Source organism: Caretta caretta, chromosome 1, assembly GCF_965140235.1.
Source record: "Caretta caretta isolate rCarCar2 chromosome 1, rCarCar1.hap1, whole genome shotgun sequence".
Classification (NCBI taxonomy): Eukaryota; Metazoa; Chordata; order Testudines; family Cheloniidae; genus Caretta; species Caretta caretta.
The window spans coordinates 338,281,046-338,308,825 of NC_134206.1; the positions used below are offsets into that span (position 1 = coordinate 338,281,046).

A 27,780-nucleotide genomic window follows, 5' to 3' on the forward strand; every position below is an offset into this window, starting at 1 on the left:
GGGCAGAAGCTGTGGGGGCAGCAGCAGGGTAGGGAGGCCCAGGGCAGCATGGGGGATTAGCAGGGGGCCTAACACTGGCAGCAAGAGTCGGGCCCGCCCCCACTGCACTCACTGGTGGCAGTGGGAAGCAGAGCGACCTGGCCCCAGCTCGCTCCACTCCCCCAGCTCCCAGCCCTGTCGCTTGTGGGAGGGGGTTGGGAGGACGAGGTCAGGCCCGCCCCCGCACTCACCAGTGGTGGTGGTAGCGGGAAACAGAGCAACGGGGCTGGGAACTGGCAGAGCGGGCTGGGGCCGGGTCTCTTTGCTTCCCGCCACCACCGCTGGTTAGTGTGGGGGTGGGCCCAACCCCTTCTGCCGGCTCCAGTACCCCTGCTAATCCCGCAGGCCGCGTCGCTCGAGGGAGGGAGCTTGGGGGAAGGGGTGGAATGGGGGCAGGGTGGGGGTGGAGGTTTGGGGGAAGGGTATGGAATGGGGGCAGGGCGGGGGTGGAGCAGGGGGGCTGCCTGGGGGATGGGGCTGGCCGCTGGAGCCTGTGCCACATATGCTGCATGCAGCTGCCTAGGGCACCATAAAATCTGGTAACCCAAATTACATGGTGCCCTACACTGCTGCGTATTCTGCATATGCCTATGGACGGCCCTGTAGGGAGGACATGACAGAGGTCTATAAAATCATGAATGGTGTGGAGAAAATCATAGAATATCAGGGTTGGAAGGGACCTCAGGAGATCATCTAGTCCAACCCCCTGGTCAAAGCAGGACCAATCCCCAATTTTTGCCCCAGATCCCTACGTGGCCCCCTCAAGGATTGAACTCACAACCCTGGGTTTAGCAGGCCAATGCTCAAACCAATGAATTGGGAAGAGTTATTTCCCCTTTGACAAAACAGATGAACCAGGGGTCACTCAATGAAATTAATAGGCAGCAGGTTTAAAACTAACATAAGGAAGTACTTCTTCGCACAACAGATGGTCAACCTGAAGAACTCGTTGTCAGGGGATGCGGTAAAGGCCAAAAGTATAAATGATTCACAAAAGAACCAGGTAAGTTCATGGAGGATAGGCCCATCAGTGGCTATTAGCAGTGATGAGCTGCCAAAATCCTAAGAACCGGTTCCCTATAAAAAGTTCTGATTTAAGGGATGTGCCTCTGTCCTTCCCCCTCCCACCCCACCCCAGGCTCCATCCTGCCCCCCAGGTTCTGTCCTGCCCTCCCCAGGCCTGTTCTCCATCCCAGGAGCCTGCTGGTGGCGCAGGAGTCCTGCAGCCCTTGCATCAGTGGAGTCGCTCCCGGCATGTGGGGCAACAGCTCCCTGCAGGCAAAGGCTGCCATCTGCCCGACTCCTCACCACGGGATGTGAGTGCCCCCGAGTGGCGGAGGCCAGACAGCCCCACAGTGCAGGAGCAGGAGAGACTAGGGGAGCTCGCCCCAGCACGCCCAAGGCAGCCCCCAGCCCTGGCACCAGCCAGCCCTGCCCGGCTCCTGGGGCAGAGGAGGCTGCTGCTGCCAGGGGCCTGGCTCCCCGGCCCTACACAGCACCCAGTCACATGGTGCCCAATCTCCCTGCCCAGCGGAGCCGCTCGCGCTTCCTGGGCTGGGCAGGAAGCAGCTTGGAGCTTCGCTGCAGCTGCTCAGAGAGGTGGCATCGGATCGGCCTCTGCGCATGGGGCCCTGGTGCAGCTGTCTGGATGGCTGCACAGCGCAGGTACCAGCCGCAGCGCGGCCCCTGCCCCGAGACAGGACGCGGGGCCCCACAGTCCTTCCATAGCCCTGCGCCCCCCACACGGTGCTGCTCCATCGACCCCCGTCTAGCACCAAGCCCCTTCTCCAACCAGGGCCGGCTCTAGGATTTTTGCCGCCCCAAGCAAAAAAATTTTTGGCCGTCCCCGCTTTTCTTTGTGCCCCCCCCGGCTCCGCCCCTTCCCAACCCCTTCCCCAAATCTCCAGCCCCGCCTCCTCCCCCGGGCGTGCCATATTCCCCCTCCCATTGCTTTCTGCGGCTCCCCCTGCAACCCCCCTCCCAAGCTCACCTCCGCTCCACCTGCTCCCCTGAACTCTCAGGCGAGGGAGAGGCAGCGGATTCAGGGGAGCAGGCGGAGCGGAGGTGAGCGAGGGTGGGGGGCGAAGCGCAGGAAGTAACAGGAGGGGTAAAGGAACCGCTCCCCGCCCCAGCTCGCCTCTGCTCCACCACCGCTGCCTCCCCCCAGCACGCCGCCGCTTGGCTTCTCCTCCCTCCCTCCCAGGCTTGCCGCACCAAACAGTTGTTTCACTCGCGGCAAGCCTGGGCGGGAGGGGGGAGAAGCAGAGTGGCGGTGGTGGTGCGCTCAGGGGAGCAGGTGGAGGCGGAGCAGAGGCGAGCTGGGGCACATTTTTAGGGGCGGCATGGCCGGCGGTGGAATGCCGCCCCTAGAAATGTGCCGCCCCGAGCACCTGCTTGTTTTGCTGGTGCCTAGAGCCAGCCCTGTCTCCAACGGCACCCTTCTATAACACTGAGCCCTACACCATGCACCCTCCCTCGTGCCGTGAGCTGAGGCCCCCTTGGCCTGGGGGGCTGCCCCAGCCTGGCTGGGACTTTCTGCGGCAGCGACTGCCTACCCAACCCCCACCCCCACGCCCCGTCCCCTGACTGCCCCCCCCAGAAGCTCCGCCCCCTCCAACCACTCCTTGCCCCTTATCTAACCCCTCCTCCCGGCCCTGGCCCAGCCCGCTTACCATGCTGCTCAGGGCAGCATGTATGGATGCCGCTGGAGCTCGCAGCCCCACCCCCTTACCATGCTGCTCAAAGCGGCAGGCGCTGCAGAGCTGCCCAGGAGCGCTCCAGAGCGCCGGCCCCGCCGCATGCTGAGGCTCTGCGAGAGGGGGGAAGGCGGGGGAGGGGCCGGAGGAGCCTCCCCAGCCGGGAGCTCAGGGAGCCGTCACAACTGGTTCTAAAACTGCTTCTAAGTTTAACAACGGGTTCGCGCGAACCAGCTCCAGCTCACCACTGGCTATTAGCCAAGATAATCGGGAACGCAACCTCATGCTCTGTGTGTCCCTAATCACCTGGTACTGGACGAGGGGGATGGATCATGTGACAAATTGCCCTGTTCTGTTTGTTCACTCATTCTGAAGCATCTGGCACCAGCCACTGTCAGAAGACAGCATACTGGGCTAGATGGATCGCTGGTCTGACTCAGTATGACCATTTTAATATTCTTAACTACAGCATTAATTGTAATCAGAAAATGGTCAATGGCATAATTTACTTCTCTCTCCCAGCTTGAATTATTTCCTTCTAATGTCACATTCTCATTCAACTGCTTAAAGCAGCGATTTTCAGCCTGGGATCTGCGGGCCGCATGTGGCCCAATTAGCACACAGCTGTGGCCCAGCTGTGCTAAAAAAAATTCAAAATTTGCTTCTCTGGTCTGAAAGGGAGCGGGGCTGGTTGTGGAGAGACAGTTTCTGGCAGCCTGCTGGAGTACTCTTGCCAGCAGGGTGCGGGTGAATGGGTCTCTGGGCAGTTTTGTGCGGGAGAAGGGTGCTCTGAGCAGTGAGGGGATGGGGAGCACTGGGAACTAGGGGTTTGTGGGGGTGCTGCAGCACCCCTAGGTTTTAGGCTGCCCGGCCCCACACAGCGGGGTCCAGTGTCTGGCCCCGCACCCGGGGCTCTGCTCCTGGCCCCACTCTGTGGAGGGGTCTCTGGGTGGAGGTTGCTGGGCATAGGGGACTGTGGGGAATCTTTTGGGGGGGGCACGCTGTGGTTCTCAACCTGCGGCCCATAATGATAAATGGGTTGAGAACCACTGGCTTAAACCATAGCTCAGCAGTGGTGCTAGCCTCTCAAAATTCACCAGAACAAAATTAATGGAAGCCAACAGTACGTTATTTTCCCATACTACTCATCAGCTATGATTAGGGATTTCTATCCAACACCATTTCTTTTTTCCAAAAGGGTTAACAGTAAATTTAAGACTCCATGGGCCCAGTTCTAATCTCATTTACACCAGTATAACTCCAGCAGAACTCCAGTGAAATCACTAGATACACTGATGCAAATGAGACCAGAATTTGGCCCCTATGATTTATGAACACATCATTACAGAAAATGAAGAATACACTAAATAGGAACAAATTGTACATGTAAAACTATAAAGTCATAAATCCCCACCTTTGTTTATTAAGAGTCTTTATTTTTCACAAACAAAACTAATACTGTTTCTTATATATAAAAGACAAAATAGAGAATAGGAACATACATATATAATGCATTAAAAAAGGAGGGGGAAAAACACACATTAAAATCCATTAGCATTCACAATTCATATAATATAGGCTTGATGTTTAGGTATAGTCAAAAAAGGGACTGCATAAAAGCAGTATTTTCTTATTCAACAGATGCATTCTCTATATGTATTCCAAATCCAATATTCTTACTTCTCTGACAAGACATGCTGTGTTTTCAGTGGGGAGCTCTGTTTAAAAACTGATGACACTATATGCTCCCAAAATAAGTTTTTACTCCTTTTTACTGTTGGTAGTACTGCAGAGCCAATACAGTTCTAGGCGTGGGAGCTGGATTCTGTTCTGGCTCTCACATCACCAGAGTTCTTAATTGGGCAATAATTACAGAATCTTTACTTTTTGGTGACTAGAGATGTAATAAATTATAATGCTTATCTGTCATGCAGATAAAGAAATTGAGGCACAGGGAAGTTAAGTGACTTGACCACACTGAGTCTATGGCAGAGCAGGGAACAGAAGCCACGGGTGAAATCCTAGATCAATTAAGACAATAGCAAAACACATTTTAACTTAAATGGCACCAGGATTTCACTCCAAGATTCTTGAGTCCCAGCTCTACGCTCAATCTAATGGATAACAACTTTACCTGTAACATAACTCATTTGAGTTAGATGATAATGTGGGAACCAGAAAGAACCCAGACTGATTGCCAGATCCCAGGTTGAGCTTGCAGTCCATGTGGGTTTGGGAGTCCAGCTTTTGCATTATAAACTGAGTACATCTGATATGGACTAAATTTGAGATGGACGTCACAATGCCATTTTGACAGCTATTTTTGCATGTAGAATCCAGAGGATTATATCAAAAGGATTAATGGAAGATAAGGAGCTACAGTAAACAGAACTAAAGATTGGAGTGTTATTTAATTTACATCAGTTCATGTAACCCACATGTGCCAGAGTTTAATAGCTTTCATTGCACAGACACCAAACCAAGCAAGGACAGCTGCAAAAAAATAAAATGGACTATATGATAAACCACTGCTGTTAGAATTCTGAGGTCTGAGCACCCTCACCAGCAAGTTGAGCAACACTGGAATCTGTAGTTTCATTCATTTATGTGATCTTCAAAAGGATACAGCATTGTCAAAAATGTGATTTTTTTTTTTAATCCCACAGTACATTGCCCTTAAATTTTCAGGGTAAAGGACAGACACTTCTGCTTCTAATACCACACCACAGAGACACAAATCTCTTTCTTTTATTCAAAATTGTGGTGTTTAGGTCTGGAAAAATATTAATCCATTTATTCTTTAGCTGCTACCAGTATAACCCCATCTCTTTCTGTCACTAAAACCAGAATTATAATTGATGTACTTCCAAAAAGATATTAGATTTCACCTGACACCTTGCTGCCCAATATTCCCTTCATCCCACCATGTGTTTAACTCCTCATAATCCTCTTTAGTTTTTGCTGTCCAACATCCTGTATCATTGGCTAGTGAATTTTACCAATTCACTAAATACTTTCTCCTTTAAGTCATGAATACTTATATTAATAAAAAACCCCCACAGAGCTGTGGGATACTTCACTATTTACCCCTCTTCGCTAAGAAAGATATTTATGATGACCGTTTTTCATCACTTAAACATCTTTTAATCCATAGCATGGTTTTGGCCCCTACTCCCAGGTCATTCAATTTCCTTTCACAAACACTAATCCAGGGTCTTACATCAACTCCCTCATGATCTTGTGTATGTCACTTAACTTTTCCGCCTCAGTTTTCCCATCTGTAAACTGATGATAATAAGTTTACCTATTTACCTATCTCCCACGGTTGTGGTTAGAATTAGTTAGCTACTGTCAGTAAAATACATTGAAGATGTAATGCACTAAATAATGATTAGCACTTCTAATTATATGGACCTCATCAAAAACTCTGTGAAAATCCAGTGCTGAACAAACATTATTACTCCTCCCCCCAAAAATGTTCAGCTGTATTTAAAAACAGCACAAATTAGTTCAGAAACCTTGTTTAATTCCTTACATTTTATAAACATCAAATAGATTAAAGCAACATACTTACAACAAACAAAAACAAAACCACTGTAGTTGGGATTAACAAAATTAATAAGCATAAACTTTCACTTTATGGACTTCTTTGTCTTCACATTCCCTTTGCTTGTTGTAATAATAGAAAGTATTGTCCCTTCTTTGAAGTTTCTTCACAAATCCTGTTTCTGGCCAACGATCCACCTGTAAACAGAATGAAAAGAATATACATTCATCTTCTGAACATGCTGCCACTGAGAGAAAACATCCATGCAGAACACATCACAGGAGACGAGATATCTTTATGTGGATTGTATTTTGGTGAATAAATTGGTTTGTAGCCGATTGGTGCTTTATGATTAAATTGGTTAACTCTAATAAAGATTAAAAAACATAAAACATCAGAAACTAGTTTCTAGTCAAAGTTCTGTATGGTATAAAAACACACAAACAAAAAACCAGCAACACTTCACTACGTCAGAAGAGAGCATGAATGATCCAAAGGGGATGTGATGGAAACCGTAGCACTTGAGTAATCTAAAACTGGACTGGACAAAGCTGTTAGAAAATATGGTGTAGAGAACAGGAACCACCATTGTCTGGTGCAATGGAGGTTATTAGACTTAACAGGTCTTTTCCTCTCTAATGTCTATGACTCCCCTTGATTACCCAATGGATGCCTTCCTTTTACTGTATAAACAAGAGTTAGTCATTCAAAAATTCAAGTGGCTGAAAGATTCCACTTCTTATGGAAGGATTATGTGCAAGTAAAAGGTTCTTCGGCACCTTTCTAGGCATGAAAAATAGACATATCATTAGTTTCATCATTTTCAAACAAACAAATGAGCCATATGTCAAATCAGGAAAGTTAGTGTCAATGGACCCAATCCTGCAAGGTGCTGAGCATCATCACCCATAGCCTTCAATTCAGTACTTCACAAGATATTTATTACATTGTAAAAAGTGCAGACATTCAATCCTTTTAATTAAAAAGCTTTTGGAAGTTTCTATGGCATTAGGTAAGCACCTGCAGCATGAACAGCTGTAGTATTTCCTATTGTCTTGAATCCTAAATATTAATTTCTCACTTCTGATCAGCAAGTATAGATGTCATTAGGGATATCAAACCAGATTGCATTTGAATTATATCTCATAAATGGTAGTTTTATTACTCAGCCTAGTATTTAAATGTACAGATCTGCTGGCTGTTTGGGTTATTTTTCTAAACGTAAGTACCATATAATATTCCTTGTATCTCCACTCTTAGATCTTGTACCTTCTATGACAGCAAAAATGAGCCGTATTTCAAAATGTGATCAGTTACAATATAACTGATGCTAATTCCACCGAAGTTTGATATAAACAGAGCTCCACATGGTTTTTAAGTTGGAAATTATTTTGTTGGGAGTGTCCCTCTGCCAATGGGATCATAGTTTGTTTTGTGGCTTGTGCCCTGTAGCAGTCTTGACTTTTATCTTATACAATTTATTAACTAGAGGGATCCTACCATTCTCATTAAAAGATCTACCTAGACTTCTGTGTAAGCATTTATACTATACTCTTCACCACAGAATTTGAGCCCAATACAAAAGAACGAACTGCATCTTCCCTGTATCAGAGGGGTAGGCGTGTTAGTCTGTATCCACAAAAACAACGAGGTGGCACCTTAAAGACTAACAAATTCATTTGGGCATAAGCTTTCGTGGGTAAAAAAAACCCACTGCTTCATATGTGTGGAGTGAAATTACAGATGCAGGCATACATATACTGACACATGAAGAGAAGGGAGTTACATTACTAGTGGAGAAACAGTGTTAACAAGGCCAATTCAGTCAGGGTGGATATGGTCCACTCCCAATAATTGATGAGGAGGTGTCAATACCAAGGGAGGGGAAATTGCTTTTGTAGCGAGCCAGCCCAGTCTACACAAGAGATCCACTTCCTGGACACTACAGTGCAAATAAGTGATGTTCACATAAACACCACCCTATACCGGAAACCTACTGACCGCTATACTTACCTACATGCCTCCAGCTTCCATCCAGGACACATCACACGATCCATTGTCTACAGCCAAGCCCTAAGATACAACTGCATTTGCTCCAATCCCTCAGACAGAGACAAACACTTACAAGATCTTTATCAAGCATTCTTAAAACTACAATACTTACCTGGGGAAGTGAGGAAACAGATTGACAGAGCGAGACAGGTACCCAGAAGTCACCTACTACAGAACAGGCCCAAAAAGGAAAATAACAGAACACCACTGGCCATCACGTACAGCCCCCAGCTAAAACCTCTCCAGCACATCATCAACGATTTACAACTTATCCTGGAAAACGATCCCTCACTTTCACAGACCTGGGGAGGCAGGTCCGTCCTCGGTTACAGACAGCCCCACAACCTGAAGCAAATACTCACCAGCAACCACACACCACACCACACCACACCACAGAAACACTAACCCAGGAACCAATCCCTGTAACAAGCCCCGTTTCCTACTCTGTCCCCATATCTACTCTAGCGACATCATCAGAGGACCCAACCACATAAGCCATACCATCAGGGGCTCTTTCACCTGCACATCTACTAATGTGATAATATGCCATCATGTGCCAGCAATGCCCCTCTGCCATGTACATCGGCCAAACTGGACAGTCTCTATGTAAAAGAATAAAGGGACACAAATCAGATATCAGGAATGGTAACATACAAAAGCCAGTAGGAGAACACTTCAGTCTCCCTGAACATTCAATAACAGATTTAAAAGTAGCCATCCTTCAACAAGAAAACTTCAAAAAAAGACTTCAAAGAGAAACTGCAGAGCTAGAATTCATTTGCAAATTTAACACCATTAATTTGGGCTTGAATAGGGACTGGGAGTGTCTGGCTCACTACAAAAGCAATTTTCCCTCTCTTGGTATTGACACCTCCTCATCAATTACTGGGAGTGAACCACATCCACCCTGACTGAATTAGCCTTGTTAACACTGGTTCTCCCTTCTCTTCATGCATCAGAATATTTATGTCTGCATCTGTAATTTTCACTCCATGCATACGAAGAAGTGGGTTTTTTTACCCACGAAAGCTTATGCCCCAATAAATCTGTTAGTCTTTAAAATGACACCGGACTCTTCGTTGCATCTTCCTTTACACCTCTATTTTCAGTAGGTAATAATTCAGCCATGCATTTTTAAAAAATTTAGTTCAGTAGTAACTTTTCAAAGACCACTTTGCATGGTTACAATAATATATGTAGGTAAAAGAAGCAGTAGCTCACCAATTTTAAAGGCTTGAGTGTGCCTATCATACTGATTTAAAACATGAAACTTGGTGAGAGATTGGACACCAATATAGTTTAATTTGTTTCTGGTATTTTGAAAATACTTCAAACTGTTGATTTTTAAATAAAGGAAGGTGGCAACAAGACATCAGTAGTACCAAAGGTTTTCTTTAATGCAAACTCTGTATTTCAAAATAATGACATAGTAGGTCTGAATAGATTTTTAAAAGGGATTTTGAGGAACTGCATGATTTAGGAAGTAAATAATGGAATATAGAGCCTATCACCTATAGGTTTGTTAGTTTGAATCCAGAGTAGATTTGTAGCTGTCTGGCATCTGGTGACTAACCAGTAGCTTAGGTCATATACAATGAAGTTTTCAAGGTACAAGATAGAGTTCTTGATGTTCTCAGTAGAGAAGTATCTGCATTACAACCACCTCCACCACACCCGGCATCAACTTTCTCTACTGTTGACATTTTCAAGAGAGAGGCCAAGTACTGCATATACAAGGAGTCTGAACCAACTCCCATACAATTCAATGGTAAACCTTCCACTAATTTCAGGGATGCTGGATGGAGCCCATGGATATTGAACAATCTTCTCATCCTTAAAAGGGGGGTATACCACATCAGGGGGTGTACCCATTTGCAGAGTAGTGTGTGGAAGCTGGCCATGAGCTGCCCATGCCATACCTTTCACCAGCATTAAATTCTTTTTTTTTAAATGAAAAAAATCTCCATTATGTAATAAAAGCTCTGACATGTTTAAGTATGTAAACTGATGAAGAGGCAGCACATTGCAGGCTTGCTAGAGTTGCAGTGTCAAGTAAAATAAATGTATTTGAAAATCAGTTATTCTGCACTTCTAAAACTACCTAAAGAACTAAAATTGAATTTGATTAAAAACAAAAGCAAATGAAAGGAAATATACTGTGTGCCTCCATTTTTATTTCACTATTTAATAGGGAATAGAGAATTAAAATACATAGCCCCTGCACAGTTACAAATCTTACCATATCAACTTGCTTCACTTGTTTATATTCAATTTCATCCCTGTATCCAGCTTGCTGAAATCTGTATAGATTCTCTATCTCATCTGACCATTTTTTGGCACGACTTATAGATTTTGGTTTGATGTCAGCGCTAGCCATGGCTCCAGGAACTCCACCAGATATTTTGCTGAAACTAGGTTTTAAAAATGATACATATAAAAACTGGAGCAAGCCATATTGTTGAAGTTCTACATAAAAATGGGTAGAACAAAATTGGCAAACATAGTAAACAAGTTATAGTCAGTCAAAAAAACAAAAACAAAAACAAACGCACCCCACCTCAAAACCCCAACGTAAAAACTAGTATGTTAAAAATGTCCAGAATCACATTAAATACATGCTGTTTTCTGGAGTAAATCCATATTGCCTGTATTTCAGTTTCCAGATATGTAAACTATTATAACGCCATTTTCCAGGGTATGCTCAAATTACTGATGACAGTGCTCTTTGGAATTCACATGGCTGAAGGGATCCCAGGGCTAACTCCATTGAAGTCAGCAGAGCTGCTCAAGTGATGAATTTGACCTAAGTTTCCAAATCTAGACCAATTTCAATATGTAACAGGAACCAGTTTTGTCTTCTAGTTCACCTCTTAATGTCATTGTATTAATTTTTTGAGTATATCTTTGTGACACTTGAGCTAGAAAGTGTTAAGTGACTAGCAGGCTAAATGACCCAAATTCAACCTTTAAAGACATATTAGAAAAGTATATAAATGGTAACTAAGGCCATTCCTTATAAATAGCTAACAAAGCCATGTTAGATAGATCTTTTAAATGTAGACTTGTATTGTTAGAGAATTAGAAGAAGATACTGTTCATATTTGTCTGTTTACCTATAGCTGTTAGATGTTAACAATGTAACCAGAAGGTTCCTGTCCATTACTATATTTTATTGATTCAGAGATCAATAATTCAGAGGGAATATAACATTTAGATGAAACTTGGGTGTAAAAATGTCATTGTCAATATTTCTCTTTGAAGTTTGTAGTAAACTGCATGTCTTAATGGCAGGACCAGCTCTAGGCACCAGCAAAGAAAGCACGTACTTGGGGCAGCACAATTCCAGAGGCGGCATTCCGGCCATTTTTTCTTTTTTTTTTGCTTGGGCAGTTGCGCTCTCGGAGCTTGGGTCGGCAAATTTTTTGCTTGGGGCAGCAAAAAACTTAGAGCCGGCCCTGCTTAATGGATAATTACCTTATGCTGATGATTATAACTAATTACGTGTGTATACACAGGAAACAGGAATTTTTACATCAGAACCAGATCTGCTTAAGTTTGGTCTGGGGAAGCTTGAGTTGCAAGACTGAGGTCTCCAGCTCTAGTGTGGATTACCCTGCTAATTCTCATGGAAGAATCTGAACAAACTCTATACATGAACTGCTGTTTGGACTAGAACCTGATGAACTTATTTTGGAAAGAACTTTTTGCAACTCAGCAGCTCACTATCTTTACTATGAAACTGATCTAAGAACTTTATTCATATCTGTATGTATAATGATCTTTTGACCACAATACTCTCTTTTCTTTTTTAAATAAATCTTTTAGTTAATAAGAACTGTCTGTAAACATGTATTTGGGTAAGATCTGAAATATTCACTGACCTGACGGGTAATGTGTCCGATCCGTTGGGATTAGCAGAACTTTATATATATTGAACAAGATTTTCAGTAATCTTCCTCATATTTGACTTGGCTGTCTGGGTGGGAGCCCAAGTCTGGATTGCTTTAAGGGAACTATATTTTTGGCTTCTGGGTAATCAGTAAGGTATTGTAGAAGATGTTTTGTTGCTGGCTTGGTGAGTCTAATGATTAGAATAACCATCAGTTTTGCTTATCGTCTGCCCCATTCTTTGCAGTTTGCCCTGATTGAATAATCTCAGTGTGGCCATTCCAGGCACCAATGGTCACAATCTTATTCTGCTAATAGAGAGCACTTTTCATTTACGCAGGAAGAAAAATACGTCAAATGCTACAACATCTGATGGATTTCATTGGTCAATGGGCCAAATTCGTCTCACAATTACTTAGTGTCACCATGCTGCAGCTGCATAATTAGGAAGAGTTTGATGTATTTCCAAGACTCTAAGCCTTCATTTAAGAAAGTTTCTAGATTTGATGCTGATGAAGATAAAAATCCTGTTGGGTCATGTGCTCCCATGGCTCATAGACTGAAAAAGAGTAACAATTGACTACAAAACCTGCCTCAAAATCCTACACACAACTGAAACCCTTTATTTAGTATGTGGTTCAATTCAGAAGTCAGTCCCCTCAAACCACTACGGAAGAGAAAATAGGAGTTATTGCTTGCATGGCAGCAGTTATTTGGGAGTGGTTGAAATCTGCATTTGTATCTGACATAATAATTTACAGTGGATTCTTTGCACAGAAAGACTATCAGCAACCAAGGAAAAGGGGCATAATCTCAGTTTGCATGGGGTTGAGTGAAGATCTGTACATAAGTATACAGATACTATGGCCCTTTTCCAAATATGCTGCCATATATGTGGGGTAGTTCAGCCCTCTGCAATTATTATCTCTCTTGCAGTTTCTTGTTGGGGGGGAAGGATAGCTCAGTGGTTTGAGCATTGGCCTGCTAAACCCAGGGTTGTGAGTTCAATCCTTGAGGGGGCCATTTAGGGATCTGGGGCAAAAATTGGGGATTGGTCCTGCTTTGAGCAGGGGTTGGACTAGATGACCTCCTGAGGTCCCTTCCAACCTTGATATTCTATGATTCTTTAAATGCCAATTGTCAATAATTACAAAGAGTTTTTCTCCTCGCACTATGGGACGCCACAATACAAATTAACCTACTTGGCACATATTGGTAGCTGAGTCTTGGAGATATTTCTCCTGTTTGCACTTTTTTACTACAAAGGGAAACATGACCCAGTGTGAATTAATAAGCACTTTGGAACCCTTCTGGAAGAAAGATGTATAAATTGTAAGCTATAATATAGAACTATTATACTGCTGACCAACTGAGCCTGCAGAGAGACAGACCAAAGCAATGCTAGCAAATGATGTATATGATTGGATCTTAATGAGGTATTAACACTAAAGGTCTATTATGGCCACTTACATGTCACTAGGATTAACCATTTCTCTGCTAAATGATATATCAGGCTCATCTAGCAAATGCACTTGTCCAGTGCAACTGGATATACATGGCACATACTGACTATCCACTAATTCAAGCAGACTTTCCATAAAAGCTCCTGTGAAAACACAGGCAAAACATACATATAAGGGCGCAGACAATAGAAGCTCGGAGCCTAAATACCTTTGAGGCTCTGGGCCAAAGTGCCAAGTCAGTGCATGCAAGTAAAAAACAAACATCACCATTTTCAAGCTGGTATGTCAAACCTTTTATTTAAGTTTAATAGATAAATCACTTATACTGACGTGCAGTTGAGACAGCCCAGAGTGATGTGTCAAAAAGCTCAGTTTGCCAACAGACACCACAGGGTTACCATTCTTATTACTCTTCTAATTTAGGGGAAAATTGTGCAATTTCACATCCCAGTGTGTGGTACTGGGAAATACTTTCTCTGTAATGGCAATCACTGTACATCAATGAATAAATTCTGTAAGTGGTGGAATTCTGCATCTTCTTGGGTTATGTATAGTAGTCAAACACAAACATCCTAGAATAGATGCATGCGCACCATGAAGCAGATTACTACTTCTGATTGCCTGTGTTTTAAAAGTGTTCTGCTGGTTCCCACTTTCACCAAGTCTGTCATGTAACCACATCTCTCCCCCTATTTCAGAAAGGAAAAGGAAAGGACAAGTCTACCTTGACACAAATCTGTGCATTGAGGTCAGCACCGTTTGGAAACCAGCCTATCTATCCTCTGAACCTTGTAAGTTCGTCTTATGTTTGAACATATTTATGGCACCAATACCCAAAGTAGGAGTCAGGTAGTGATGAGTAGAAGCACCAGCAGCCAGGTCAGACCATTTCAATTCAGTGAGGCTCTACTGGCAAAGGAGTTGCCAAGGGGTGAGAGAGAGACAAGACAGAATCTGCCCGGATAGGACCCCACATTGTGTTTGACTCCCTGTTATTAATTATATGTATTCTGGTAGTGCCTAAAGATCCCAAATAGGGTTGAAGCCCTATTGTACTGGTCACTGTACACACACAGAAGATGGTCAGACATACAACCCCATGCTCAGGGTGACCATCTATCTGTGGCTGCCAGAAGTCAGGAGGGGAAGACAGGGGTGGATCTCTCCAAAACTGCCATGTTCAGTATACTCCCCCTGAAGCGCTCCTACAGGCCACTGTCAGAGACAGGATAGTGGGATAGATGGGCTATTGGTCTGACCCACTAAGGCATTTCTTATGAGTCCTGCCCTGAAGAGCTTACAGTCTAAAAGACAAGATGGACAAACAGATATAGACAAACAACAAAAATACAAGGCATCAAAAGTACAGTGCAATTCTTTCTCGGTCCCCCTCTGCATAACAACCCCTGTCCCCGCCAACCCTTGCAGCTTTGCCAACTCCAAACATGCAAAATCCATGAGTCAGGCCCCACCAAAATCATGAGAGTTGCTTTAAAAAGCATCAGATTTTAAAGAACTGTAACTGTTTTCTTATCATTCGCCTTCTGAGCTGCTAGGAGGGACACTTGGGTCCGGTTTTTAAGCTTTTCTTGGAAACCACCAGTCACAAAATTTGTGTTTTTTTTAAATGAAAGAGGAGAATCTCCCCTAAACCCATAACCACAGGAGCTGAAGCTTTAAGGAAAAATCCCCCCTTAACCCCAGCTCTCCAGGAACTGTGCCTTTAAAGAAAATCCCCTCCCCCAGTCCCAGGATTCCAGGAGCCGGGGCTTTTTAAAGGAACCCCAAGGCCACGCTGCTCCCCTGAGCCGGGGAGGGAGGGGGCGTTCAGCAGCACCCGCTCCCCTCAGGGCTCCGGGGCTGGGCGGGCTCCACCTGCGGTGAGGGTCGGGACAAGGGGCGCCGCGCGCCACTCACCAACGGTCTGGCCGGGTCCTTCCCTCCCTCGGGGCGGGCGCCGCCTCTTCGGGTCTGACGGCGGCGGTTGTGCGGTTGCCTAGCAACCTCCGGCGCTCGAGCCAGGCCGAGAGAAGCCTCCCCGGCGGCTCTGGCGGAGCCGGGGCCGACCGGCAGCGAACCCCGGGAGCGGGGCCAGCGCCACGAGCTGCGCACGCGGGGCGGGGCAGCGCAGTACTTTGGCAAAGGAATAAGGACTGTAAGGGGTGCAGATGGGTGTGTGCTGTAAGAGACCCGTGTGTTATGCCTCACACAGCTCGGGCGGCTGGGGACCATCCCCGCCGTGCTCTCACTGCAGTCAGCCGGAGCTTTGCCATGAGCTGAAATTGGAAGATCAGGCTTCTGCATAGAGCTTGCACCCTGCATCCCAAAGCACTAGATAGGAAACGTTTCAGAGTAGCAGCCGTGTTAGTCTGTATCCACAAAAAGAAAAGGAGGACTTGTGGCACCTTAGAGACTAACAAATTTATTGGAGCATAAGCTTTCGTGAGCTACAGCTCACTTCATTGGATGCATGCAATGGAAAATACAGTGGGGAGATTTATATATAGTTCACGAAAGCTCATGCTCAAATAAATTGGTTAGTCTCTAAGGTGCCACAAGTACTCCTTTTCTTTTTGCGAATACAGACTAACACGGCTGTTCCTCTGAAACAATGGGTGTTACCATACACATGGTAACCAGAGTGATCAGGTAAGGTGAGCTATTACCAGCAGGAGAGCAGGGAGGCGGGGGAACCTTTTGTAGTAATAATCAAGGTGGGCCATTTCCAGCAGTTGACAAGAACATGAGGGGGGGGGGGGGATAAACATGGGGAAATAGTTTTACTTTATGTAATGACCCATCCACTCCCAGTCTTTATTCAAGCCTAAATTAATCGTATCTAGTTTCCAAATTAATTCCAATTCAACAGTCTCTCGTTGGACTCTGTTTTTGAAGCTTTTTTGTTGAAGAATTGCAACTTTTAGGTCTGTAACTGAGTGACCAAAGAGATTGAAGTGTTCTCCGACTGGTTTTTGAATGTTATAATTCTTGAGGTCTGATCTGAGTCCATTTATTCTTTTACATAGAGACTGTCCAGTTTGACCAATGTACATGGCAGAGGGGCATTGCTGGCACATGATGGCATATATCACATTGGTAGATGTGCAGGTGAACGAGCCTCTGATAGTGTAGCTGATGTGATTAGGCCCTATGATGGTGTCCCCTGAATAGATATGTGGACACAGTTGGCAACATGTTTTGTTGCAAGGATAGGTTCCTGGGTTAGTGGTTCTGTTGTGTGGTGTGTGGTTGCTGGTGAGTATTTGCTTCAGGTTGCGGGGCTGTCTGTAAGCAAGGGCTGGCCTGTCTCCCAAGATCTGTGAGAGTGATGGGTCATCCTTCAGGATAGGTTGTAGATCCTTGATGAGGCATTGAAGAGGTTTTAATTGGGGGCTGAAGGTGATGGCTAGTGGCGTTCTGTTATTTTCTTTGTTGGGCCTGTCCTGTAGTAGGTAAATTCTGGGTACTCTTCTGGCTCTGTCAATCTGTTTCTTCACTTCAGCTCACGAAAGCTTATGCTCAAATAAATTTGTTAGTCTCTAAGGTGCCACAAGTCCTCCTTTTCTTTTTAGGTAGGAAATATACCCCTGTAAAGGAGGGAAGTGTTACCTGCCTTTTCAGCAGCGCAGCTGGAGGAAGAGAGAGATTATAACCAACATTTTCAAAAGGGCCAGCTCTGTTTTGAGGTGTTGGCGTTGTGGACATTTAGGTCTTGAATTGGGCAGGCAAAATTGTGCGGCCACACTTATTGGTCACTTTTGAAAATGGGAGTAAGTGACTTGACCAAGGTTATACAATGAGCCAAAGGCACAGTTGGGAAAAGAATGCATGTTGTCTGACTTTGTGTCCCCTGCATTAATCCCTCCCTAACAGATATAAAATTTGATATACCACCATGGTGATGACAGCAGCATAAATAGCTAAAAGATTAGTGCTTGACAATAATTACATTTTTTTCTCACTTTGAACAGGGCACTGAACATGCTGTGAACAGAGACAAAAGCCCAGATCCTCAAAGATATTTAGGAGCCTAACTCACAGGAGTTGGTCTGGGCCAAAGTACTAAAAACAGTGCACAGCAGTTCTTGAGAATTCAATAGTTTGCCCCTCACCCACAAAATAAACGAATGTCATAATGACAAATACTACTGGACAGTGTTGGAGCAAAACAATTACTGATATAACTTACTTATAATTCACAATTACTGAATTAGTTAGAACTACTCACAACCAATTACTAATGGATTAATTATAATTATTCATGATAGTGCAGTGTTTGTTGCTTTGTAAATGTCTAAGGCAGGAAATGAATTCCTAATGCAGTAATTATCCATACTCAACATTATTCAGTTACCAAGAGTCATTATTAATGATGTAGATGCTAAGGGTATCAGTTATTAACTACCTAAATTCCTTATTGATAAATCACTGCACTCAAGAGTGAGCGGGCCTGGAGTACACAGGCATACCCTTCTCCCCATCCTGCCGGGCGGCGAGGCCCTTCTGTCCCCATATTCACACGGACAGAGCAGCAGGTCCAAACCTCACAGCAAGATCCGGCGTAGAAAAACTTGAGTCATTTCTTTTACTGGCCCTTTAAGGAAAGGCCCCGCCCCGGCCTTTTCCTGGTAGGCGAACGGGTTGCAAAGGCGGCTCTGTGATTGGTTTGGGCCGCAGCCAATGGGAGAGGTAGGGATAGTGGTCGGACGGAATCCGAGGAGCGGGGCTGCGCCATGAGCAGCTTCGGAGGCAGGATGCGGGAGTATCCCTGGCTGTCCATAGACCGCTTCGACCGGGAGAACCTGCGGGCGCGGGCCTACTTCCTGTCCCACTGCCACAAGGGTGAGGGCGCGAGAGGTCCCGCCGGCTCCGCGCGCCCGCCGCTTCGCTCGTGCTGCGCGTGCCCTTCCCTCCGCGCGCGCCTGGCGCCGCCCCCGGGGAGACCCTCCCCCGCCTCGGGGGTGTCCTGCGTGGCGGCGGCGGCGACTGCCCTCCCGAAGACCCTGTCATCCTCCCCTCCCCCGCCTCTGAGCTTCAGCTTCTCCCTTCCGCTCCCCGTCCCATCCCGGAATCGTTCCTCACCCCGCCCCCGCCCCACTTCCGTTCGGAGCTGTTTAACCGCACCTCAGAATCCCTCCTCAGCGTCCGTAGGGTTTGCGGGGCCCCTGGCAGCATTATTAAACTGGTGCCCTGTGTTCCACTGGCGGCAGTCCCCAGCCGGCCCCGGTGTGTCAAGGGGGCACGGCCACCACCCCCCGCCTGTGGACCCCCCCAGAAACCCCCCCCCCCATTGCTGACACACTTCGAGCTTCCTAGGCAGGCAGTGGCTCGAGGCAGGCCTCGCGCTGTCACGTGGGGGTCGCATCTTGCCAGAGCCCAGGGCCCTCCTGCAGCCCCGCGCCACGCCTGCCTCACCCAGAGCCTGTGGACAGGAAGTACCAAGCGGTAATAACAACAATAATACGTGTCTGTGTGTGTGAGAGACTGGGGGGCTGTGACCCGTGAGAGGCAGAGTGTATGTGGGTGTGAGAGCCAGTCTGCGTGAAAAGAACCGGAGGACTTGTGGCACCTTAGAGACTAACCGATTTATTAGAGCATGAGCTTTCGTGGACTACAGCTCACTTCGTCGGATGCATGGAATGGAACATAGAGTAAGAAGATAAACAGGCTTCAGAGTCGCAGCCGTGTTAGTCTGTATCCGCAAAAAGAAAAGGAGGACTTGTGGCACCTTAGAGACTAACCAATTTATTTGAGCATGAGCTTTCGTGAGCTACAGCTCACTTCATCAGATGTACATCTGATGACAATCAGATGTACATCTGATAAAGTGAGCTGTAGCTCACGAAAGCTCATGCTCAAATAAATTGGTTAGTCTCTAAGGTGCCACAAGTACTCCTTTTCTTTTTTAGATAAGCTATTACCAGCAGGACAGTGGGGTGGGAGGAGGTATTTTTTCATATTCTCTGTGTATAAATAAAGTCTGCTGCAGTTTCCACGGCATGCATCCGATGAAGTGAGCTGTAGCTCACGAAAGCTCATGCTCAAATAAATTGGTTAGTCTCTAAGGTGCCACAAGTACTCCTTTTCTTTTTGCGAATACAGACTAACAGGGCTGTTACTCTGAAACCTTTTTTTTTGCAGTGACAATCAAGATGGCCCATTTAGATAGTTAACAAGAAGGTGTGAGGATACTTAACATGGGGAAATAGGTTCAAGATGTGTAATGACCCAGCCACTCCCAGTCTCTGTTCAAACCCAAGTTAATGGTATCTAGTTTGCATATTAATTCAAGCTCAGCAGTTTCTTGTTGGAGTCTGTTTTTGAAGCTTTTCTTTTGCAAAATTGCCACCTTTGTGTAAGGCTGTGTGAGAGAGACTGTGTGTGTGTGTGTGTTAGGGAAGTGTGAGAGACCATGAGTGGGAGGAGTCCAGCTGCAGCCAGCGAGGGGAATGGTGTCCCAAATTTTTGGGTGCACTGCACAGCAGGTATGCTGCATTTGCCCTGGTTCCCGACCCGCTCCTCCACTTCCCTGTTGCTTCTCTGTGTGGGGCTATTGATCCCCGCCCCGCTCCTCCACTTCCCCTCTCTGTGTGGGGCTGTACCACTTTGCTCCAAAGTTTGCCCCAAGTTCCCCTACCCCAGAACTGTGCTGCAGCGCCCCCCTCCCCCGCCCCTTTCCCATCATGTCCTTTCTGGGCATGTTACCCTGCCCACCACCCTAGTGAGACTAATTTGAAGGGTGTGTTAATACAGCTAATGCGAAAGTAGAGGTAAAATGTAACCGGGTGTATCAGGAATGGAAAATTGAAAATCAGTTTCCCTTTAGCACTATATCCTGCTGCATTGTAAGGTTTTTTATTTTTTTAAAGAAACAATCATACTTTTTTTTCATGCCATGCACAAGAGTAACATGTCATTGTATCTAAGAGGACGTTCAGACTGAATGCTGTATCAAGACCATAGATTTTTCTGCACCTGATTGGGGAGTCACTATTTTTTTTTAATTTTTATCTTCAACGGGGCAGGAATTTCTTTCCTTCCTTTGTGCAGAACAAACTTCTGTAATGATGTACACTACATACACCTGAGGGCATTCTGTGCCAAAAAACAAATAAAAATTCTGCACACAATATTTTAAAATTCCGCAAAATTCCCATTTCATTTGTCAATAAATAAATGCAGAGGCTTCAGCATGGCAGTGGGGAGCACTGGCCACTGGCTGCACGAAGATGGGAGATCACCCTGCAGCCTCCCTGCCACTGGGACATGGACTCAGCGGTGAGGCTGCACCCAACTGTGACACAGCACAAGGCCTGGGCCTGCCCCAGAAACACCCTGGGGCGCTGCCGCTCTGCGCCAGGCACACCAGGTGTGGGGTAGGCAGAGTCAACCAGGCAGGATCCAAATGTAGAGGGACTCAATGTGGGGTGATCCAGGTATGGGGTGAGAGAATTCTGTGTGGGACAATCTGGGTGCAGGCAACTCAGTGGGGGGCAGGGTATAGGTGTGGGGGGATCTGGATGTACAGAGGCTTGGGGGGGGGGGGGGGGGTTCCAGGTGCAGGGGCAATGGAATTCTGCAGGGGCTTCCAGGTGAAGGTGGTTGGGGCTCAGCAGAGGGGTCTGGGTGTGTGGCTTTAAGCGGGAGGGCTAGGGGAGTAGAGCTTTGTGGGGTGCAGGTCTGGGTGCAGCTAGTTGGGGATCAGTGGCGTGGGGGTCTGGATGTAGGGGCTCAGGGTGGTGGAGGGGTTGGGGCATCAGGGTGGGGATTTGAGTGGAGGGAGCTCAGTGGTGGGTGGTCTGAGTGCAGGGGTGGGGGTCCGGAGGCAGATGGTCTGGGTGAAAGGGGGTGTCCAGATGTAGGGGTTGAGGTTCAGTGGGGTTTGGGTATGGAGAGCTAGGGGGGTTCTGGATGTACTGGGTGAGGCTTGGCAGCGGTGTCTGGATGTAGGAGGTCCAGACGCATGCAGGTTGGGTGGATGGGGGAGCAGCTCCCCGTACAGTGACCCCTCCCCCCACAGCTGAGGAGCGATGGGAGCAGAAAGTAGGGATGTATGCTGAGCTTCCTGCACCTGGGAGAGGTTTCTAGGGGTATGTCTGACAGCCTCAGCCACTCCTTGCAGGGGAAGAGGAAGTCCTGTCTTTTCTTGCCTCCAGCCCAGCCGGGACTAGCAGCTGATCCTGGCTCAAGGTAGGAGCCACTGGCTGGGGTGTCTCCAGCCCCATGGTGACTTACTCTCTGCCAGCTGCTCTAGGTGCCTGAAATGATGTACCTGTGCCTCTAGAGAGTGGTGCATGGCTCCTCTTGCAGTTTCCTTTTGCTTCCCCGTCAGAAAGTCATTTTTCTGTGGGTAAGCAAAGAAATCTGTGGGGGACATGAATTCTGCGCATGCACAGTGGTGCAGAATCCCCCCAGGAGTAACTACAAAACCAGACTTCTTTGTATAAATCCATCCCCCTTATCATTGTTTTTGTCTGTGTCATGTTTATTTGGGGCTTCATCATGCAAACTTAAGTGGGACTGTTGGGGAGAATAAGCATTTGTAGAATCATGCAATGAGCTCGCAACTGGCACAGGAGGTTGCCTTCATGGAGCTCATTGTAGGATCAGGGCCTGAGATTGTTAGCTCTTCACAGGGCAGGAATCATAGTCTTATTTTACTGTATAGCACTATGCTATAAATAATAAACCTACCTGTGATTTTTTTCTATTACTCTTAAATATAAAAGCTGTGATGTATGGTAACTTTAAAAAAAAAAAAAGTTGTTATGAACTTTATATCTTACTGTTAGATCACATGAAAGGGCTGAGAGCGCCTTCCTTGAAAAGAAGACTGGAGTGCAGGTAATGGTTTTCACTAAAGTAATATAATTGGAACGTGTCCCTTAAGTGCTGGGGAAATTCAGGTCTACAGACTTGGATTTTCTCAGTAAACTTTTCTTGAAAGATCACTGGGACCTGGAGACAACCCCACTGCTGTGGTTCCCCCCCCCCCACGCCAGCACTTGCTCTTGCTATATGACACTTTCCCTTCGTTTCTCTGCCAAAGCTGTTATGAATTACACCTGATAGGTCACGCTCAAGAACTGCTGCAAATTATACCTGATAGGTCATGCACAGTTTGAGTCTAGGCTGAGGCACACAAACAAAGTCCACAACTGCAGAGTTTCCAGAGACACTAAGTTTATTACGCTCGAGCGTGATGCCCCCCTGCTAGTCAGGAGGGGACCCCGAATGAAGGTTATACAGAGATTATATACCTTTTAGCAAAGCACTCATGCATCGGAAACCTTAGCCAATAGACAAACCCTTCCCTTATATACCACCTATCCCTGCTAGGTACGTTCCCCATGCTAGACCATTACTTCAACTACACAACATGGTCTTAAAGCAATGCACCAGTAGCCTTTCTTATCAGGATGGGAGGCTCACATCAAGGCCAGGAGGCAGGGAGTTGGGAACAGACAAAGAACAGAAACCGGGAGTTGAGACAGGCTGGAAACAAGGGGGAGGGTTTTCACAGGAATGCAGTATCTAAGGAACGCTCCTCCTGGTGCACGATGTGCTTGCTTTTAGACAATGGTGGGCCCCAAACCAAAGTGCTATGCTAACATATGCTAACTTTTCCTTAACAAAGCCTACCCCAACCCTGCATTACCTCAAACAGCTGTGTTCCTACTTCTCTGATCAAAGTGGGCAAAAGTTCAAATACTACACATACTGTGTTATAATTGGGTAGAAAAGTGTATTACATATTACAGTAATATCCAGAAGCTCTAGTCAGGATTGGAGGTCCCATTGTGTGATGTGCTGTGCAAACACACAGAGTATACAATCTAATTTAAAACAAAACACAAGTAGGTATAACAATCTGAAGGAGTACGATGATGGTAACAGGGATATAGATGGTTACATAGACTACTTACCTGCTCATCTTGGTGTTTTTGAAGATTTTATTTTTATAAGATCTGTGAAAAAAATGCAGTATACCAACCTGAGTTCGGATTGGCTTCCACACAAATCATCCCACCTGAGTACTGATTAAAATCTTATCACATCATACATTCCATATATGGCACATTGTACAATTTCTAGAATACTGTTATTTGAGCTTTAAAACAATCTGATGGTTTGTATTTTGTATCTCTTTCCATATAAAGGTAGGTGTGTTTGCTACCGTAAGCCCCACAGTATCATATTCAGAGAGGGAAATAATTCTTAAAATGACCTAAATACTTTTTTTATACCTAAACATGTAATGACTTCTAGGGTTAGGTAAAAGTGAGTGCTGGATCCCATTTGGAATCTACCTGTACCAGCGATATAAAGTTTCTAGCCCTGCAGGGTTGTTAGATAACAGACTTTAAAATTGTGAATAAAAAAGCTCTTGCTGGACCAGGATGGAATCTACTTAAACTAATTCTAATTCACCTTTTCCACGTGGACTCTGTACATGGCAAATCTGGTTCCTCATCGTACTAGTTTAGAGTATGTCAGTGCAGAGTTCTGATGGGAGTCTAGATGACATTATAGTCTATGAAGGTGGTCCGGGATGGGAAGGGGACTGGGATTGAGGTGCACCTTTTGGCTCCTGCTGGTGCTGCTGCTGCAGAGGAAGTGTAGGAGTTAGGGAGGGTTGGGAGGAGGTCAGACTAGACAACAGTATACAAAGTTAGTAAATATGGATGATGTGGTGATGTTACCAGGGTCCAAAGGCAGTGAATATCTGTTGCCTCTTCCTGCTGGGAATCTGGACCTCTTCCCATGGGACATTACTATTTTGCCAGCCTGCTTGGCTCGGGGGAAGGAGTACATGCAGCTTTGTACCAGTGGGATGTCTGAGCAGACACCCCTATGTTCAAGTGGCCTGGGCTGTATCTACCCCACTATTGCTGCTCTCTGGTGCTAGAAATCTGGAGCCTGCTTGGGTTGGGTGTAGTTTTACCCAGGAGCAGGTTCCTCATCCTTCAGTCCTTTGTTCAGAATCTTTTGAATTTATTTGTTGCCCCCTCACCAAAATGTGGGGAGCCACAGCAAATGTAACCACTTATTAAATTATATCTTCAAGACAATCGTCTACAAATTTTGCCTGACCACTGCAGTTACCTGCTCATAACCTTTTTTACTATCAACTAGATGTGGGCCAGGATCCAAGCTCCAGATATAACCTTTGTATTTCTAAAATGACAGAGCTAAACTTTGGATTCTAAACTCTCTCAAACTCAGCAGTTCAAAATCCAGATCTAGGTTGATGTGTTTGGATTTGGCCCATTAAGGAGAGAGGAGTGAGCTGTGATCTCTGATCTAACTCCAGACCATTTGGGTTCAGATACGTGCTTTCTATTGTCTCCAATAATGTCCTCTGTTCCCTGTTACCAAGGCAACAGAGCAAATTTTGGCCCTTCCCACTCTGTCACTGTTTCTTCTTCCATACTAAGGCCAGGTCTACACTACAGCGTTAGGTGGACGTAAGGCAGCTTACGTCAACCTAATTGTCAGTGTACACACTGCAGCCTTGCTTCCACCGATGTAAGTGCCCTACTACACTGACATAACTCCACCACCATGAGCGATGTAGGGCTTATGTTGGTGTAATTCGGGAATGCAGTGTCCTTGTAGACATTGCCTTACTTGCATCTATTGGCTGTAATTCTTGTCAATTTCACGTCTCTTCTGGACCTGTGAAATTGACAAAAAAGCTGGCTCCTGGCTCCCCAGCCAGGCTGCTCCTGGTCTCCACTTCAAGCTGGGCTGCTGCCTGGGCTCCCCATGGGAAGCCCTTCTGCCCTCCTGGCTCCTCACTCTCATCTGGGCTGCTGCCCTGGCTCCCTGCTCTGATGCAGGCTGCTACCTGGACTCTCGGCTCCCCACCAGGAAAGGAGCAGACCCAACAGGCTTCTCGGTTTTCTGCCAGGAGCCCAACTTCACCCAGCAGGGAGCTCCGCGCCTGGAGTCTGGTTGCTGCCTTGCTCCTGGTGGAAAGCCCGGAGGCAGCAGGGTTGGCTGCGCTGTTCCCGGCGGGGATCTAAGAAGCCCAGTGAGGTTGCCCCATTCGCAGTGGGGAGCTGCATGTAGAGCTGAGAGTCCTGACTCAGCCTCCCACACTGCCCCTTTTAAGTTGGTGGAAGCGCTCTTGGTGAGGACGCGCACCACCAACAGAAGAAGGGCAGTGTGGACTAGATTGACTTAAGTTTATACAGTAGACATCCCCTAGGTGTGAGTGGAATAGCAACAGACACTTTCCTGGAGTGCAAATAAATAATGTCTAGTGTTTTGCCATTTCCTACCCTTGCAGTGATGTATTTTAAATAGGCGAATGTCTCATAGCCATTTGGTAGTCCTCTGCTAAACTCTGTTGTTCCCTAGAACCCAAATTGGGTTTACAAGTTGGTAGCTTACTTGATCCCTTCTTAAAAGCGAACTGAGAAGCTCAAGAAAGGAGTTAGAGATCTTATGGTTTTCTCTAAAGCCTGGAATGGTGTAAGAAACTACATTCCAATGCTCGAATTAGGTGTTTGTGATAGTTATCAACTATTCCAGGAAAGTATGGGGACCTTTAAACTCAGATCTTGATAGGTAAGCAAAGGAGGAAAGGATTTTTTTTTTTAAAGCAAGTATTTGTAAGTTTAGATACGTGTCTGAGGAAGACCCACACACCTGGTGGAGTGACTCTGTTTGACATGTGGTCTGCCTCCAGCCTGTGGTAGGACAACTTCATGAACTCTACTGCTTCTACGGTTCTGTTACTCCCCTTCTTACTAGGGGAAAGGTCCAGAGGATATGCGGAGTGGCACATGACACTTGATTGTTCCCTGTTCTGTATTTTGAAAGCCTTATTGATCTGTTTTCTTCTCTCTGTGCAGCTTGAAAGTTCACTTGTACTGTTCACCGGTAACCAAGGAGTTGCTGCTGACTAGCCCGAAATACAAGTTTTGGGAGAATCGCATTGTAAGTTAACTTTTTAACATGAAAGCAAGTGTCACTGTTATACCAATAAAATAAAAACCAGCAGGATCTTATTAAAGAGGAAAAGGCAAAATACCACATTTATTGTGAATACAGAAAGAATCATAGTAAGCAGTTAGTTATAGCTATAACATTCCATTCAATCTCATATTTATTCACACATTCATTCATGCACAGACACACAGGTTCTGCAAGGTTGTTATCATAGTTACCAGCCTTAGAGTTGCTCATGTCAAGCCACTGGCCAGGTAGCCTGGACATGAGGAGGGAGCAGGGCCTTGTCAGATGCTCATCTGATGCTCCTGGAAGTTGGTTTGCAGAATCAGACCCCTCAAAGTTCTCACTTTCTAGAGTCCATTTTTATAGGAATTTCTTCCTATGCCAGTCTATGGGAATTGCTTCATCATGCTGTTGCTGAATCAATCAGCAGATGGCACATTCCTGACGGCTCCGTGCTGCCAGATGTTATCTTGTTCTTTGGTTCTCCCATTCTTGAGGCTGTTGGGTGGATTCCAGTCTGCCCTCTGGGGGTCCTCTGGTTATTTCCACTTGACGCCTTCTTCAGCCGATGGACACTGGATTCTTAGGCTGGCACCTCCCTGATCATTCAGTTATTATCCACACCAAGCATCCATCCACATACATTCTCTATCTCTATTTTAATCACAATTGTTAACAAAGCAAGATAAATACAGCAAAGAGCGGGGAGTCTCTGGGTGCTGTTTCTGTTACAGAGTATTGCTTTGAGTCTCTCTCTGTGTGAGTAGTTGTTGTTTACAAAGAATTGCTTTGAGAACAGACTCTGTCTTAGAACGTACTAACACAATTAGCAGCTTGCAAGTTTCACACAGAGAGGGAGAGAAACAGTACCAAAAAAACCAAGAGACCTCTTAATTAGTAATACCCTGGAATTTAAACTATGGGGAATCAAACTCATTTGTGATTTTAATACAGAACTTCTTTAATATGATCCAACATAATTAATTGTTAATCAGATCAGACTTTGTTCCTCCCCAAATCCACCATGTTGAAAAATACAATCTACTCCAAATTGTCCAAAGCAACAGTCTTTAAGTAGTGATGCTGGTGTCCAGTTCTACAATGATCTGTGGGTTTAATTTTCACCCCA

General features: G+C 45.8%; 2 protein-coding genes across 6 annotated transcripts in view; one reads left to right on the plus strand and one right to left on the minus strand.

Annotated features, from left to right (window-relative positions):
• Positions 1-4,130: 4,130 nt before the first annotated feature.
• MEIG1 (meiosis/spermiogenesis associated 1) lies at positions 4,131-15,767 on the minus strand. Its single transcript, XM_048836533.2, has 3 exons — positions 15,603-15,767; positions 10,574-10,745; positions 4,131-6,479 (listed from the first exon to the last, which is right to left on the minus strand). Exons 2-3 carry the CDS (start codon positions 10,709-10,711, stop codon positions 6,351-6,353), a joined length of 267 nt encoding a protein of 88 aa, XP_048692490.1. The 5' UTR covers positions 10,712-10,745; positions 15,603-15,767; the 3' UTR covers positions 4,131-6,350.
• Positions 14,399-27,780, plus strand: part of DCLRE1C (DNA cross-link repair 1C) — a 32,683-nt gene continuing 19,301 nt past the window's right edge. The window contains exons 1-3 of one of the 5 annotated variants that reach the window (XM_075124526.1): positions 14,399-14,476; positions 22,478-22,529; positions 26,549-26,633. In XM_075124526.1, the coding sequence (XP_074980627.1) occupies positions 22,483-22,529; positions 26,549-26,633 (132 nt within the window). In that variant the 5' untranslated portion in view covers positions 14,399-14,476; positions 22,478-22,482. Of the gene's footprint in view, positions 14,477-18,361; positions 18,528-18,654; positions 19,131-21,603; positions 21,876-22,477; positions 22,530-26,542; positions 26,634-27,780 lie in introns of those variants that run through there. The other 4 variants (XM_048836534.2, XM_048836535.2, XM_048836536.2 and 1 more) reach the window with 4 other exon arrangements.

What these genes read in the sequence shown, in the direction of transcription:
- MEIG1 (XM_048836533.2), bottom strand. Translation starts at nt 10,711, where the DNA reads ATGGCTAGCGCTGACATCAAACCAAAATCTATAAGTCGTGCCAAAAAA. An exon ending in AAGTGAAGCAAGTTGATATG is followed by an intron (nt 6,480 to 10,573) that starts GTAAGATTTGTA and finishes TTCTGTTTACAG; the next exon opens with GTGGATCGTTGGCCAGAAAC.